Source organism: Equus caballus, chromosome 11, assembly GCF_041296265.1.
Source record: "Equus caballus isolate H_3958 breed thoroughbred chromosome 11, TB-T2T, whole genome shotgun sequence".
In the NCBI taxonomy this organism is placed as follows: domain Eukaryota; kingdom Metazoa; phylum Chordata; class Mammalia; order Perissodactyla; family Equidae; genus Equus; species Equus caballus.
In genome coordinates, this window is record NC_091694.1 from 46,009,196 (window position 1) to 46,026,810 (window position 17,615).

General features: G+C 40.6%; 1 protein-coding gene across 5 annotated transcripts in view; it reads right to left on the reverse strand.

Annotated features, from left to right (window-relative positions):
* Nucleotides 1–17,615, reverse strand: part of SMG6 (SMG6 nonsense mediated mRNA decay factor) — a 213,023-nt gene that overhangs the window by 180,877 nt on the left and 14,531 nt on the right. For all 5 annotated transcript variants that reach the window (XM_001504355.6, XM_070227863.1, XM_005597656.4 and 2 more), the window contains 2 exons: nt 16,026–16,136; nt 15,436–15,648 (listed from right to left, as the gene is read on the reverse strand). In XM_001504355.6, the coding sequence (XP_001504405.2) occupies nt 15,436–15,648; nt 16,026–16,136 (324 nt within the window). The remainder of the gene's footprint in view (nt 1–15,435; nt 15,649–16,025; nt 16,137–17,615) is intronic.

Sequence of the window (17,615 nt, forward strand, 5' to 3'; positions counted from 1 at the left end):
TCAAAGCAAGGCTACTAAGGACCAACATGTCACCTAGGTACACAGCTCTCTGATGGTTCTAGGCATGAATGACATGGAAAAGACAATAGTAGGAGAGATGCCTAGTGATTCCCATAGTAGATATTCAACAAATTTTTGGATCAATAGACAGATGGAAGATAAATAACTGGAAAAATCACTGAAGCTCTTAAAAATAAAATGTAGGGTATACACATTTTATAGGGACTCAAGCATCAGAAAGAGTCTCGATAGTATATTCAGTTCCTTCTGGCCTGGAGAGTCTACACACTAATACTTGAGAAAATAAAACTGAGCAGTAACTCCAATATTAAATATTTATGAGTAAAGTGAAAGGCTTCCAAGAGGGGAAAAACCTGGAGTTTCCCCCTGGAGCCAAACAAACAGTCTGCCGACTATGGGAAGATCATGAGCCAAGAAAACAACTATTTCATATTCTCTGTCTTAGCCCAAACATCACATCTAACACACTAAACACAGAGTAGACAGATGAAAATTTGGAACCTTTAAGAATAGACAGGGATTGCAGAATGACAAAACTATGGATATATCTCCCTAAGAGTACGGTCAGAAACAAAAACCAAAATAGGAAATTGGTGAGAAAGGCAAAATGGAGAAAACAAAAGGTTGGTACAGTCTTTCACCCCACACGACAGGCAGTACGTTACAATATAAAGTGACCTGCTCCCACGGTAACATCACCCACTACTCTACTCCTTCCTCAAGCAGCTGCAGGTTGACAAGGATCCAGTGTAAGGGTCTCATTCTTATTTGGAAGGCTCTTCACAGACTAGGAGCTGGACCCTAAGGGACAATTTATAGTACACCCTCATACACTCCAGTTGGCTGGAACTCAGCAGCTGATTGCTCCCTTGTCTAACTTGGAAAGGAGCCAAAGGAGGACTTTTCTCAGTCAACTCTCCCAGGCTGGAAAATTCTCTAACCCCAGAGTTCTGGCTTAAGTCTAGATATCAGGTTATTCACGAGATGCCAAAACTACATCTTTACATTGGCTTTGAACAAGTCTCTCAAATACACCACACAGATTCCCACAGATCTCAAAATCATCTGGACATTGAAGCCAAAGATGGCCACTCTTCCTCTCACATAGAGAGCAACATGCTTTTCAAAGAATGGGCAACATCAAAACAAACCTTTCATAAATCATACATCAATCTCAACAATTCTTCAACAGTGAACAAGCAACAAACACACTCATTAAATGCCCTCCTTAAAACCTCTGTATTCTACTCTACTGAAAACTCCCCCCTTTCCACTAGTTACTCGAATTCTCTCTCACTAAGGTTGATCCCTATGCCATGAAGAGACAAATCCCAAGTCTGTTTCTCCGACTGAGAGGAAATGAAGAAGGAAACCTTAACAAGGTGTTTTCCATCTCATCAAGCTCCAAAATCGGTGGTTCTCAACCAGAACAGTACCACCCCTCCCAGGGAGTGCTTGGAAATGTGTGTGGGCCACTGTTGGCATCTAGTGGGCAGGCCAGGAATGCTAAACATCCTGCAGTGACAGGCCTGCAAAATGAAGAACTATCCTTCCAAAAGGCAATAGCACCCTCCTTAACAATCAATGTCCTAAATGAAGGACCTCTGCGTTAACTGCCTTAACCCTTCCCAGCTTCTAGCAGTGGTGGGCAAATGTTTTCTGTAAAGAGTCACAGAGTAAACAGTTTAGTCCTTGTCAGTCAAATACGTCTCGTCACATGTTCTTTTTAAACAATTCCTTATGTAAAAATGCAGTAAACTATTCTTAACTTACAGGCCACTGGCAGTCTTTTATCTACTCATGTTCTAGAGCATTACCTGACTCATTATAGTCTGTTTACACTGAGAGATGCTGATTAAAATAAAATGTGATGGAGTGTGTTACAAACAACTTTAATAATGTATACTACGATTCTAAAGAATGCAGTAATGTATTACTTTACATTACAAATGCAAGTATTAGACTTCTAATCAATTGATGTTTCATCTCTCCTTCTCCTCCCCTGTGCATTTGAGTCACAAGTTTTCTTCTGAATATTCATTTTCAAACACGTTACTGGAAAGAGCACAGACACTGCCTTTCCCCTCTCTTTAGGATACATTACTTCCTATTCACTGTGCGTGCCACTCAAAAGGCTCTTTAAAATTACTAATGTTAACATTTTCTAAAATGTCTAAACCAAACCAAAGCCTGGAAATTCTGACTGGTATCTGGGTCCTGACTTTCCGGATGGTAACTAAAGGTCACGTGGGGTGGAAAGTGGCCTGTGGGTAACACAGAATACACACATGCACGCGAACAGGATATGTTGGTAATCCGGTTTCCTGAGACCTGGTGAGTTGTGAGAGTTCTCATCAACACCCTTGGGGAAGATGAAAAACCTTAGGCTGGGAAATAATGGATTTTAAAAAAGTGTCCATTCTTAGAATTAGATTTCTAGCTAAAGCAGAATGGGTAGATACACCTCTTCTTCCCCACATTTTACTTGTCTAAAAATACAAACAAAACAAGCACAAAAAAATAAATGAAGTGAGATCTGACAAGGTTTCTTCACAGCATGGAAGCTGGTGTTTGCAGCATGGCTTATGTCACGTCTCAAGCCCAGAAAGACGAAGAGTGTGGTTTTGGTGTTTAACCAGTCTCAACTGCACCCTGGCACTCTGTTTCTTCCCCCAGAGAACTTCGCTCTGTTAGAGGAAAGAAACCAACCTCACATCTTGAAACGAAACGGCTAGGATAAAAATAAAGCCCTGAAGTGGTTTGGTGACCGAGGTCATATGGGGCGTTAAGGGTTTGTAGGTAGGGCCAATGTGCTTTGAGAAACTTCCACTCACTGCCAACCACAAAGAGACAAAGATATCGGCCCAAGAGTCCAGCAGTGATCCAGGCAAGCATCCCCAGTCCTTACCTGTTAGGGGCTGCTCCTCACAGCACACTTCACATTATCAGTATCTGAACTACCCAGTCCTGGTTCCGACTACCTTTAAAACTAATCTCACCAAGCTGTTTCTCACGGCCTAAGAAAAAGAGAGCCAATCTGTAGCTTCTTCCTAAAGAAAGAGGCTTTTATGAACTCCTCTCACCACAGTTGCCAAATCTCAGTTCATAGAAGAATACTTTCAAATAGCTTCCCGGGTGGAAGAGGATGACATGAGGTACATACTGCAAACTACTTTACAAAAGTAAAGGGCTATACAAATGACATGAAGTTAATACAATCCCCACAGCAACCCTGAAAAACTGCATGGTACCCACATTACGGACACAGAATCTTCATATTCATGAGGCCAAAAAATTAAGCTGAGGTTCTCTGTTACGATTATATAATTATAGGGTAATGAAATAATCAAGTTACTACAGATAAAACATTTACCTACTAGAATAGAGACTCAATTCTGATCTATCATTATAGATTAAATCAATGCTTATGCTATCCAGAGAAAATCAGGCCAAAAGCTTTTTTGAGCTTCATAATGGCACTAGCTCTGCAACTGCCAACCTAAAGGCTCACAATACGGCTCTAGGAATTGGAACTGACTTCAATACAAGGCATCTTGCCTAAGGAAGCAGGTCTTCTAAAACCATGCTCTGACCTACAGCTGTGTTCATGGGGTGGGGGAGTGAGGGAAAGGTGGAAGCATTAGATGTGTGCCACCCACACATCACAGCTTTCTTTTCAGCACAGTGGTAGCAGCAGCAGCAGCAGCAGCTCAGGTGCACAAATTATGCATGGGGCACTGAAAAGCAAGACAAATGGCAGGTCTGAAGGAAATGCCACCTGCATAACACACTTAGAAAAAAAGCCTTTAAGCAAATATAAAAAGTTGAGCATGTGAAAGCTCTGTATATTATAGGCCACCTGACCTGGGTTTCCCACAGTTAAGCTGTGTTCCTTTCTTGGCCAATGTTTACTTTGCTGGATTCTTAATTAAATCCAAGAAAAAAAATATACTCATATACTACCCAGCCTCATAGAGCCATGCATTCAGAGTCAGAAAGAAAATCACTATTTTCAACTTATAACAGAGCCTCGAAGGAAAAACCACCATGGAAACATGGACACAGAGATTCAGGTAGGGGCAGCATGCAAAATTTCAGACAGGAACTATGATTCCAGAACCCAGAGAAACAAGGTTCTCACTCTGCCAGAGATTTCAGGTAACTACAAAAAAGCCTGGGGATAGGTAAAAACTACATGAGACAAGAAAAGTCTATTTCTAACCAACTGGTTTGGTGGGTGGCATGCAGACTTTACTAGAACACAGCATGAAGCTTTTCAGTTCACATACTTAGGCAATTTAACTTCTCACTTTTCACCAAACTTGGTTGCAACAGGATGTTATGGAAAGCTGTCCCAGAGCTCGGTATATAGGCCTCAATTCCCAGAGGTACACACTTCATTAGGAAACAGAGATGATATCTTCAGATTCCTTACGTCCACTGCTGGACAGCAAAGAGTGAGCTACGGTAGCAGGACACAATGTTACCTAGTTTCTGGGTCAACACCAATGACAATGTCAAATGAATCATAGCAAAAAATCTATGGCCCAATGATTAAGACATTTCCCTATGCTCAGAGTCAGCCCTGTTTGGAAGACTTGCCAATCTTAAACAGAATCTTTGAGAAACAACTTGAATACCTCCTAAAAACCTGAATTGCAATAACCCACTTTGGTGGCACTTTTAAAGCACACTCACAAAATCAATTACCGACATAGGTGAGGTAGGTGATCTAAGTGAGCAATGTGTGAGCATAGGAAAGTTGCAGGGGCTGCTGGCAAACTAGACAACACAAGTCAATTAAAAGGGGGTAGCTGTTACCTGGCTCTGGTGAATTGTTGCCAGATCTTTATTTTTTTGTGAATTAGCTGGCAATTGGCTGAAATTTTAAAACAAAACCAACAAAAAGCCACTATCTGTACCACCTGAACTATCTGATTAGTCTTAGCATCGCTAAAAGTGAAATAATCAGACAGCTCCTAATGCAGTACAAAATGAGGCACACAACTAATACTGTAATAACTCTGTACGGTGAGAGATGGTTACCAGACTTATCGTGATGATCATTTCACAATGTATATAGATGTCAAATCACTATGCTGTACACTTGAAACTAATATAATATGGTATGTCAACTATATTTCAAAAAAATAAAAAGAGGTATACAGCACCACCTATGAAGTACTCTTGCCAAAAAGGCTGAACCTGAACCTAATCAAATTTCTAGAGGTAACTCTCCTTTACAGGAACATGGGGAATAGAGGGACAGGTTAAATGACACCACAAGGAAACAGACAAACACAGAATGTGGGAATTCTATAGGACAACTGATCTGCTTCTTTAACAAGCTAATGACACAAAGAAAGTTTTTAAAAGGGAAAGCAGGGCTATTTTTGATTAAATGAGACTTAAAACAATCAAATATAACATGTAGATCTTGATTTGAAGAAATCAACTGTAAGAAGACATGTTCTAGATAATGCAAAAAATGAAGTTATGGATGAGATACTGAATGATGCCAAGGACAGGCATGGAAACAGCATTGTGGTAGGTAAGAAAATGTCCATTATGTTTTAAAAGGTACACACAGAAGCGAAATATGTAGGAACGCAATGATGTGATATCTAGGGTTTGCTTTAAAATACTTCAATGGGGCAGAGGGGAGAGAAAGCTGAAACAAATGTGGAAAAATCTTGATCAACTGTTGAATATGGGTGACAGGTATATGGGGGTTCATTATATTATTTTCTTTTGTATGTGTTTGAAATTTTTTATTAACAATAAAGTTCTTCAGGTCAAACAAAACAGGTCTGCATTTAGACAGTGGACTGTCAGTTTGTGAATTATCAAGCCTCATTGTTCACTTTGGTTAGAGATAGTGAAAAATGCAAAAATAAACCTAATAGCTTAAAAGATCATTATAACAAAAATCTAAGTACATAAATAACTACTACCACCACCATTTGAGAAGTCACAATATGCCACCCACTGTTCTTTACATGCATTATCTCATTTAGTCTATCATTATCACCATCTTACAGATGAGGAACTGAAGCTCAGCCAGGTTACGGAACATGCCGCAAGTCTCACAGCTGACAACTGTAAAACTAGGACTTGAACTTAGGACTTCCCAAAGCCCAAGCTGTTAACCTCTGCACTAAGATGCTGGACAAACTTAACGAAAGCTATCAACCTGCCAGCCTGTAGAGAGATACAACGGACTTGCAGGCAATCACTCATGGAAGGATCTCCCAAGTCAAATAGTAATAGGGAAAAAAAAGCAAATGTGAATAACAGCATACGACATGCCACTAATAATGTAAGAAAATGGAGATAATCTACATAAACGCATATAATATATTACCTATTCAAAAAATATTTCTATAATTAAAATCTTTAAAAAGGCAATCACTCCTCCACTAGATCTTTTAATCTCTATTCCCACTGACCTAGAAACCAACCCCAACATTACTGCCTAGAAAATTCTCCAACAAGAACTCAGCTTTTCAAACAAAGTCACAAACTTTCTATGCCCAGGGGCCATCAAATTAATTCCTCATGCCCCAATTTATCACTAGCTCACGACACTTCCTCATGAAGCAGACCCTTTCAGACTCACTCCTTCAACACAAGAATCAGTCCTATGAGATGTCCAACCTTTTTTGAACTCACTCTTCCTTATTCATGTGGCTTGAGAAGTTTCTCTTTACGCACGAAAGAGAGAACATTATAGTATCACTCTAATTGTGCTACTTTGATAAAAACCAAGATACAGGTAACTCTGTCGACCTAAGAAATTAGAATACCACTTTTCCAATCAGATCATGGGTTAATAATCAGGTATGGACTTTTCTCTTCTGATTCCCCAGGATAATGGGCATTAAACATTTCCAATCTAAACACTGTGCCCTATATAAACATGCAGGAAGAGCATACCCTAAGTAAGATATTAATAGTGGTTATCTCTAGGTGGTAAAAACAAACTGTTTATCTGCATTTTCAAATTTTTACAATAAGCACGCATTGGCTTTGTAAATTTTTTAAAGCAATAAAAATATCAAGATGAAAAGAAAAAAGCTTTGCCCTACTTAACCAAAGCCATTGGCAATTTCCTCCAATAACCAAGACACAGAGAGACACTAGAATCTTCTGGATGTTTGAGTTCAGAATGCCTAAAGCACTGACTAAAAGAGTAGCCCTGGGGCCAGCCCCGTGGCATAGTGATTAAGCCCAGAGCCAAGCCATGCTGTGGCGGCCACCCATGTGCAAAGTGGAGCAAGACTGGCACAGATGTTAGCTCAGGGCTAATCTTCCTCAAGCAAAAAAGAAAAGAGAGAGAGAAAGAGATTGGGAAAAGATGTTAGCTTAGAGCAAATCTTCCCCACCAAAAAATTAAAATAAATAAATAAAAGAGTAGCCCTTAAATTAGCAAACTGTGGGGCAAAAAATTCAACTTGCATCCTACCAAATTTAATGAATGGAATACAACTGCTTTTGTTGAATTAAAAATGCAGACATGACAAATAAACAATGAGAAATTCCAGAAACAAATTATTTCCAGAATCCAGAAGTATACTATACCAACCACCACCCATGCATAGCACAGCGCCAAATGAGATCCTGAGGACTACTCAGTCCCTCTCCCACTCCAACTTTCTCACATTATCCTCCAAATTACCACAGATTTAGACACCCTGCAAATCTCTGCTGTGTCGCACCTCCTGTCTTTGTTCATGCTGTTCCTTCCACTTGCAATACTCTCTTCTCATTCTGCCTGGTTAACTTTTCCAGGAAGCCTTCCAAATTTGCTCTCCTTTTCTTCAGCACAACCCATGTCTCCACAAGGTTTGCACCTAGTGCCCTTCTCTGTGCTTCCACAGTACCAAACGCATATCTACCTCACAACACTTACCACAATACAGCTGGTCCTCATTATTGTGGATTTCATATTTGTGAATTCATCCACTCACCAAAACTTATTAGTAATACCCAAATCAATATTCATGGTGCTTCTGCAGTCATTTGTGGACACAGACAGAATGGTAAAAAATTTGAGTTGCCCAGGGGCTGGCCCCGTGGCCGAGTGGTTAAGTTCGCGCGCTCCGCTGCAGGTGGCCCAGTGTTTCGTTAGTTCGAATCCTGGGCGCGGACATGGCACTGCTCATCAGACCACGCTGAGGCAGCGTCCCACATGCCACAACTAGAAGAACCCACAACGAAGAATACACAACTATGTACCGGGGGGCTTTGGGGAGAAAAAGGAAAAAATAAAATCTTTAAAAAAAAAAAAAAAAAATTTGAGTTGCCCAATATGCACACTCCCAGTTGAGGTCGAACAAGGTGACTCTCTGCCTTCTTGTTTGAGTTCTCATACTTTAAACAAGTGTCCTTTTTGTGGTCTATTTAGTGCCATGTTTTTCACATTTTTGTTGGTCACCTTGCTGATTAAAATGGTCCCCAAGTGTAGTGTTGAAATGCTGTCGCTAAGCACAAAAAGGCTGTGATGTGCCTTAAGGAGAAAATACATGTGTTAGGTAAGTTTTGTTTGGGCATGAGTTATAATGCTGTTGGCCATGAATTCAATGTTAATGAATCAACAATATAGATTAAATAAGGTGTCTTTAAACAGAAACATACATAAAACAAGGTTACGTATTGATTAAGTGATGAAAATCCTGTAGCCAGAGATCATAGGAACCTAACCTTATATTTTCCTTAGGAGCAATGGTTCAGTATTCACTAATTCAGTGTCTATGGCAACTTCATAGAACATTACCACAAATAGCAATAATCAACTGCATACTGAAACATTCTGTTTATGTACCCATTCCTTCCACTAGACCAGAGGATGGCAAACCAGGCCCACAAGCCAAATCTAGCCTGCCACCTCTCTTTGTAAATAAAGTTTTACTGGAACACGGCCATGCTCATTCATTTACATACTGCCTATGGCTATTTCAGTGCTACAACAGCAGAGCTAAGTAGTTGCAACAGAGACCATATGGCCTGCAAACCTAAAATACTTACTATCTGGCCTTTTACAGAAAAAGCTTGCTGACCCATGCCCTAGACTCTAAGCTCTTTGAAGAAATAATGTCATATTCATCTTCACAATCCTAGCACAAAGCTGGCACAGTAGGACAGGTAAACTAAACTTTAGTCTAGTCAAGCACTGGACCCAGAACACAGACTTCTACTCCAAAAACTCAGGGGTAACTGCATTGAATACTAGACCTGAACAAGTCCTGAAAAAAGACACTATGCAAAGAAATAAAATAAATAACAGAATGTGACAGAAGTAAAAGGAATAAAAGGAAAAAGACCAAAGCAAATAATATCATTTGGGGGTGAAATAAGATATGAGAGATTTGGGGTTGGCCCCATGGCTGAGTGGTTAAGTTCATGCGCTCCGCTGCAGGCGGCCCAGGGTTTCGTCGGTTCGAATCCTGGGTGCGGACATGGTACTGCTCATTGAGCCATGCTGAGGCGGCATCCCACATACCACAACTAGAAGGACCCACAACTAAGAATATACAACGATGTGCCTGGGGTCTTTGGGGAGAAAAAGGAAAAAAATAAAATCTTAAAAAACAATTTAAAAAAAAAAGATATGAGAGATTCAAATAAGGAAAGGCCAAATAATAGGTATTCGGAGATGCTGGGGTAGAGTCCAGTCTGAACTCCAAAACACACTCAGAGGGGCCAGAGAGAAGGAAGGTTTGGAAAGAACTTCACCAAATATACAATGACATTTCACTTATCTAATGATACAGTTTCTACACACAGCATCAAACATGTTGTAGGTACAACTGTCACAGTCAGTTGGGGAAAATGCTGGGAATGATAAACCAAATCATAACAGAACACAAAAACTAAAATTTGACATATAAACATCTATTAACAGCTCCTATTCTCATTTGCTCATTCTTCCCCAGCAGATACACACATGTGACATTCTATTCAAGATGCTGATAACAGAGCAATCAGGTCTGAGAAAATCCTCAACAATTCCATCAGAGATCCTTGCCTTTCAGTGTGAAAATTATTTCTGATGCGATAACATCCTTAATTAACTCACTATCAGCAACAACTCATTTGCTTAGCAGTACCCTTTTCTGATTTCCAAAGGGAGCTGAGGCATACCAGAGGGCACATCCACTAAACAAAGATTGCTTGGAACCCAGGCGACATTGAATTTGAGTGGCCTAGCTGGCAGGGAGAATTTAAATGTGAGTCTCAATAGTTTAAGAAGATGCCACTTACAGTTGAGGTTGGCAGTCCCTCCCCAGGTTGCATGTTCAACCCAAACCACATCTCAAGACTGAAAACCAACAACCCACAAGCTAACCTCCTACAGCCACTCAGAGAGAGATCCAAAGCCTGTGCTTGGCAGAGAGAGAACAAACTAGCTGGGACTTTACTCTCATTACTATTACTAACAACCACCTGAAGCCAAATTTTCTGTTTCTTCTTCATAGATCTGAACTTCAGCAGTTTGTGCTAGAAACTCTCTAGGAGTTGTCAAAGCAGCAATTCCTATTAAGGCTAATCACCCAAAAGAGACAATTAAAATGAACAAGAAATGAATAGTAATATTTAAATTACACAGATAAGTTAAATAAATGACATACATCTTTATAATGAAGTATCATGCATACTGATGAAAGATTCATAGACAAATAGAAACACAGTCAGTTCTGCTATAATGCTTGTTTTGAAAATGTCAGTTTGTTCCATCGTGATCAATACATTAGGGAACAGTTTGAGTATAACACAGATTTTGTATTTGCTTACGTGAGATTTTGTTCACAAGAAACACCAGATAAACACATAAAACTCCACCCAGCTGAACCGAGCTGCACAGGAATACACAAAACACACACAGGCACACACCCCAAACATCCACCAGCCACTGCAGTTCACCACGTGAACTCAAATGTTATGAGCCACACCTATCCACATCTGGTGTTACACCTGCCCATCCAATTTCAAATAACCCTCCTTCCACCAGTTCACAATAACTCACAAGCTGCGATCCTTCTGAAGCCTACTTCTACAAGCAAACGTCAGGTCTTTTTTAAGACAGTACTTACGTATTTCTTAACCAACAAACACGTAAAAATTGTACAAGTGTTTTATTCAGTTCATATCTTTTTTTTTTTAATATGTCACTGAGGAAGTTTTTGAGTGTTATGTCCCTAACCCCATTTTCCCCATAAGCTCTGTGGTTTTTATTGTGCAATTTTGCATAGCACAGTGATTTTTAGTAATGTGTTATATTACAGCAGAACTGACTGTATGCCCAATTGGTAATTTAAAAAAGTAAACTGCAGATTAGCACATACAGAAAAATCCCATTTTTGTTAAAAAATACATTTCATGTGTCTGCAGGTATGTGTGCATATGTACACACTTATAAATGCTTAGGAAAAGGTCTGAAAAGATCTCCATCAAATAGTTAATAGTGAAGGCAAGAATACAAGTGACTCTCACTTTAAACTTTACATACATTTTTGTTTGATTTAGGAACAATGAATTGGTATTACTTCTGCAATTTTTAAAATTCTCTTTATTTTTAAAGATTGGCACCTGAGCTAAGAACTGTTGCCAATCTTTTTTTTTTTTCCTTTCTGCTTTTTCTCCCCAAATTCCCCCAGTACACAGTTGTATATTCCAGCTGTGGGTCCTTCTAGTTGTGGCCTGTGGGACGCCGTCTCAACGTGGCCTGACGAGTGGTGCCATGTCTGCGCCCAGGATCTGAACCAGCGAAACCCTGGGCCACTGTAGCGGAACGCGCGAACTTAACCACTTGGCCATGGGGCCGGCCCCTAAAATTCTCTTTAAAAAACAAATAAATTTGTTCCAGTACCAGAAGTACGAAAAGAGTGATCAAACCTGATTATGTCAGCCCCCTGCTTAAAATCCTCAATACTTGATATCCAAACTACTTGATATTTATGAAGTATCTGGCCCCTCCTATCTTCTCCTGCCTCATCCCTCACTGTTCCTCCCCTCATTTACATACTCAACTAAGATTTATTTGGAATCTTCTACATGAAGGTACTGGAGATAAAGCAGTGAACAATGAGATACGGACCCCACTCTCAGAGAGCCTTGAATCTAGCAAGGGAGAGACCTTAACCACCACCAACAAAACTGCACCTAAAATTACTTAATTAGATATGTGGTATTACAAAGGGGAAACAGCCAGGTTTGGGGATCGGGCAAAGATTCCCTGGAAAAGGGAAGTGATATTTAGGCTGAGAATTTAAGGAAAAGTAAGAATGGGGCTGATAAAGAGAGAAGAACATTGCGGGCAGAGACAATATGCAACAGCCAAAGGGCCAGAAAAGAGCTTGGGCCTTTTAAGGAAGAAGCCAGGGGGGCTGAAGAACAACAACAAAAGGGGGAAGGGAGATATGAGACAAGGTTAGAAGTAGCAGGGCCCAAATTATGTGGGGCCCAGTAGACTATGTTAAAGGATTTTGGACCTGATTCTAACAGCAAAAAGGAACAATTGAAGACTTTCAAGCAGAAAAGCAACATGATCAGAAATGTGCACCTGGAAGCTCATTTGGGTTACTGTCAAAAAAGAAAAGCCTGGGGCTGGCCCGGTGCAGCAGCGGTTAAGCGCGCACGTTCCACTTCAGCGGCCCGGGGTTCACCAGTTCAGATCCTGGGTTCGGACATAGCACCGTGTGGCAAAAGCCATGCTGTGATAGGCGTCCCACATATAAAGCACGGGAAGATGGGCATGGATGTTAGCTCAGGGCCAGTCTTCCTCAGCAAAAAGAGGAGGATTGGCAGATGTTAGCTCAGGGCTAATCTTCCTCGGAAAAAGAAAAGAAAAGAAAAGCCTGAGGAGGACCAGGAAAATAAATGTGGAAAAATCACTGGGAACTTCTTTCAATAGTCTATGGATTACTGAAATGATGAGAGCTTGGACTAGGATAGCGGTAGTGGAAATAGAAAAAAGTGGATGGATTCAAATTATGTTTAAGACGTATATTCACAACTCTTGTTACTGACTGCATGCGGGGGGGATAGAGAAAAGGAAGGGGTAGGGGCCAGCCCAGTTGCACAGCTAAGTTTACATGTTCCACTTTGGTGGCCCAGGGTTCATCGGTTCAGATCCCGGGTGCAGGCCTACACACCGCTTGCCAAGCCACGCTGTAGTAGGCGTCCCACATATAAAGTAGAGGAAGACGGGCACAGATGTTAGCTCAGGGCCAGTCTTCCTCAGCAAAAGGAGGCAGATTGGCAGTGAATGTTAGCTCAGGGCTAATCTTCCTCAAAAAAAAAGAAAGAAAAGAAAAGGAAGGGGTAAAGGATGACTCAACTCTCTATCAAGTGCACTTCTCACATCCTAGCCTCCAGCCATAGTGAACTACTTGCACTTCCCTAAGCCTTCATTCTTCTTTCAGGTTTTCATGCCTTAGAGTGGGAATGCCCTTATATCATCCGTCAGCTGCCAAATGCCTCCTCATCACAGTATTTCCTAACCATGAGGAGATTAGGTGCTCTAACTGCGTGCTCCCACAGCCTCTCATGCTTGCCTTTATCAGAGCACTTAGAACACTACATTATAATCATATATTTATATTTCTGTCTTCCTGACAAGACACTTAAAAAATAAAACACCTAACAGAAAAGGAAGATCCATAAAAGATTAGTTATAACCTTTATGAGGGATACTCTTCAACTTTGAGGCCAAGGTCAAGAAAGCCTGAGACGCTTTCTCAAACTGTCATTGTTGCTACAATTTAAAGGTAATTAGACCGTGGAGCTAATCCAATAGAACAATTTATCTCTTATTCAAATAGGCTTCCAATTTACTTCCTGCAATAGGCTGTAATATCCAAACTAGAAGAGGGCAGCAGTGAGGGACTCTACCATAGCAGCAACTCCTGTGAAGCACCTTGACATGCTGGGGCCCCATGCAACCATGGCACATAGAAGTTGGTAGTTCCATTTATAAGCAATGACTGTTTTCTAAGTCATCCAGAAAACAGCTAAAGACTAAGAAGAATATAGAAAGATAAATGGAAATTTTAAATTAAACCTCAAAGGACAAGTCTCCCTATCCCACCACTTTTGACTCCTCAGCAGATAACCATGCCTTCAACTTCAAAGAGAAAATAGAAAACATCAAAAAGGACCTCCCTCATCTTGCTAGAAAATCCACAGACTTACCTGCATCCCCAATTATCTGTTTCTCCTTTCCCTCAAGCATAAGAAGAGAGACCTCTACCTCTTTCAGGCTCATCTCTTCACTTGTGATTTAGAACCTACTCCCTTCCCATCCTCTGCAAGGAGCTCTCCCTGCCATCTAACACCTTTCTTTTAGATTTTCAACCTATTTATCATTCTACGTTTTTTCCTCAAGTGACTAAATCAGCTCTCATGACTTCATTATCATCTATGAGGATCCCTTCAAATATCTTCATCTCCGGTCTGGACCACTCTCCTCAGCTTCAGATATGTTAGCCTCTAAATATCTCCACTTCACTGTCCTACAGAAATTCTAACATGTCCAAAACTAAACTCATCATATCTTTCTCCTAAAACCAATCCCATTTTTATTCCCTAACTCAAGGAATGGACCATCATCCACCCAGTTTCTAAGGCAGAAACACGTAGGTAGGCCTTACTTTTGACTCCCTCTTCTCTCTCAGCTCTCCACGTCCAAGTAAGTCTGTTGAATTCTACACCTCATTAATATACCTCATATCTGCTCACTTCTCCCCACCTCCAAAGCCATTTCTGGCTCAGGTCCTTTCCACATCTCACTTGGATTACTGTAGCACACTCCTACTCTTCTTACATGTAGTCTTACTCTTCTCTAGACTTTTCACAAAGGAGCCAGTTATATTTCTAAAACACATATCTGACATGTTATTTCCCTATTTAAAGCATTCAATAGCTCCCTACTACCTTCAGAATAAAGGCCAAATTACTGCATGATCCTCCAAGATCTGGTTCTAGCTCATCCCACCAACCCATTCTACTATGAATTTTACTCTCAAGGCACAATGAACCAGCCATTTGCAGTTTTCCAACTATTATGTTCTCTCTCCCTAGCTTCACAAAATCCTACATGGAATCCTGAAGCATCATATTGGTTACTCTGAACCCAAAGCAGCAAAAAGTTCTTATCCTATACTAAGTAAACCTTCACTTAGAAAATTACCTGTATTAAGTTCTACAGTGCCACATGGTGGTGAAAGGGAGAAGCACATAAAGATAAAGGAAGTGCAGGTGGAGGAGATGGATGAGGACATCAGGGAGCATGAAGTGATCTGCCTTCCTTGTGATTAGTGGAAAACATCTGGGCAGTGCCTTACAGCTGCATGTGCCAGAGCACTCATGCTTACTTAGGTAGTCTTGCTCATTACAGCACCCTAAGGAACTTACATCACTGGGGCTCAGGCTGCCCAGCCCATTCTCCTGCTCAGAATCCTTCCCAGACTCAGTGCCCTGGGAGGACCGAGGATGGGATGGATGAATCCAGATCTCCAGGCGAGTCGTGTCATCTCCAACATGCCGGAAAGTAGACTTCTTTCCTTTCCGCCATTGGTCAGGGCTCAGTTCTAACTCCTCGTGTTGCTTCTTTTCCATCTGTTCGGCCTGTACAACATACAAACACAAAAGCTCAGACTCTCCTGAGATTCAGCTAAAAAAGAGAAGCGCTCACCTCACCTGAGTTTGTTGCTCAATGGCTATAAAAAGTAAAGACTATGCCATCATTCCAAAGGAGCATCTGCTTTGTTTCACAAAGGTTATTAATTCTCTAAACTAGATGCTGTGGAACATGTATACCCAAGGGCCCTGGAGAGCTCTGCTAAAGATGAGTTTAGCTCTGCATAGGGACTGACTGACTCTCCATCAGCACAGCCAGATGGGACCCCTTGAGGACTTTATTAGTCATTCTCTTGAGGACACAGAAGCACTAAGAAAAACACATTCTTATAGGAAGGAATAACTCTGCCTACATCGCCACTCACCTTTCGTTTGGTCTCTTCAAACAAACTCATGAGACTCTCCTTGGCAGTCAGGATAGGATTGCTGGCAGCTAAACTGCGCATATAGTAATACACAGCATCAAGCTTCCTCCTCTGTGGAAAGAGACCAGAGACACTGAGTCAACCAATTCTCTTCTTGACTCCAACCTGAGTCAGCTGACCCAGGAAACCCTACTATCCCTCCCAACCTGTGCCCCAAGCTGTGAGGAATTCCAATAAGAAAATCATAATGCTATACATGGTGGAAGCCATGGTAATTACATCAGAGATCTCTTCTTGCACAGTACCTCTCTTACATGCAGAGGTACTCTAAGAGCCAAGTACTCATAAGAGGGAGAAGAGAATAAAGAGCCTCATAAAACATAAAAGCCAATTATGTTTTGTTTTTAGAGAAAATGTTAAACTCACTTATTAACTATTTATTATTTTTTTAAATTATAAATAAACAATGGCAACATCATTGATTAAGCATAACATTGAGGCAAGTGATCAGCATTTCATAGATATTATCTCTAAACTGAAGGACACTGCCCCATAGGTATTATTATTCCCATTTTAAAGATAAGGAAACGGGAGCTCAGGGAGATTATTACATAACTTGTCCAACAAGGTCTCAAAGCCAACTCCTGGATAAGCCAGTACTGAAACCAGGTCTGTCTGGCTCCTAAATTCATGTTTTCACTGTACCATACTGACTCTGCTGAGAAAAGGAAAAATAAACCACCATCCAATGAATTCAGCAAATAAATATTTCAAGTCCATTTTACAACCAATTAATAGGGAAAAGAAGTAAAAGAAAGGGAGGGTCAGAAAGGAAAAGAGAAAAACACTGAAACAAAGGGGGAAAGAACGTCCAAAAGCCTATCTCTTCAAATTCATACACATCTTTACCTTCTTCTACAGCTGTCTCACAATGCATCTAAAATACTAGCTTCTCTCTCCCCTATGCCACATACTTGATTTTAGACTGTATTTTATCAATTCTAGAATTTTTTTTCCTATTTTAACATCTCTGAAGTTGAGATACAACTTACAATCAATATCTACCATTATGTCTTATTTTAATTCACATTTTTCTTTCTTAGTGGTACAGAATATAATGGTGCATCTAACAATCAATCTCATCATATTTCATAAAGTCTAATTTGTATCACTGTCTATATACCTCAATTGTCTTCTCAATAAAGTTTTTTTGAGGGCAGAAACCACATTACATATTTATCACTCACAGCACCTGGCAAAGGACTGCACATAGAGGCATGTCCTCAGTAAATACTTGAGGTTCACTGGATAACTGATAAGAGGAGACAAAAAAGTTGAGAAAGTGATGTTAAAAGACAACTAGGAGAGCCAGTTCTGATGGCCTAGTGGTCAAGTTTCGGTGCGCTTCACTTCAGCAGCCTGGGTTTGATTCCCAAGCGTGGAACCACACCATTCCTCTGTCAGGAGCCATGCTGTGGTAGTGGCTCACATAGGACTAGAAGGACTTACAATTAGAATATACAACTGTGTACTGGGGCTTTGGGGAGGGGGAAAAAAAGGAAGAAGAAGATTGGCAAGAGATGTCAACTC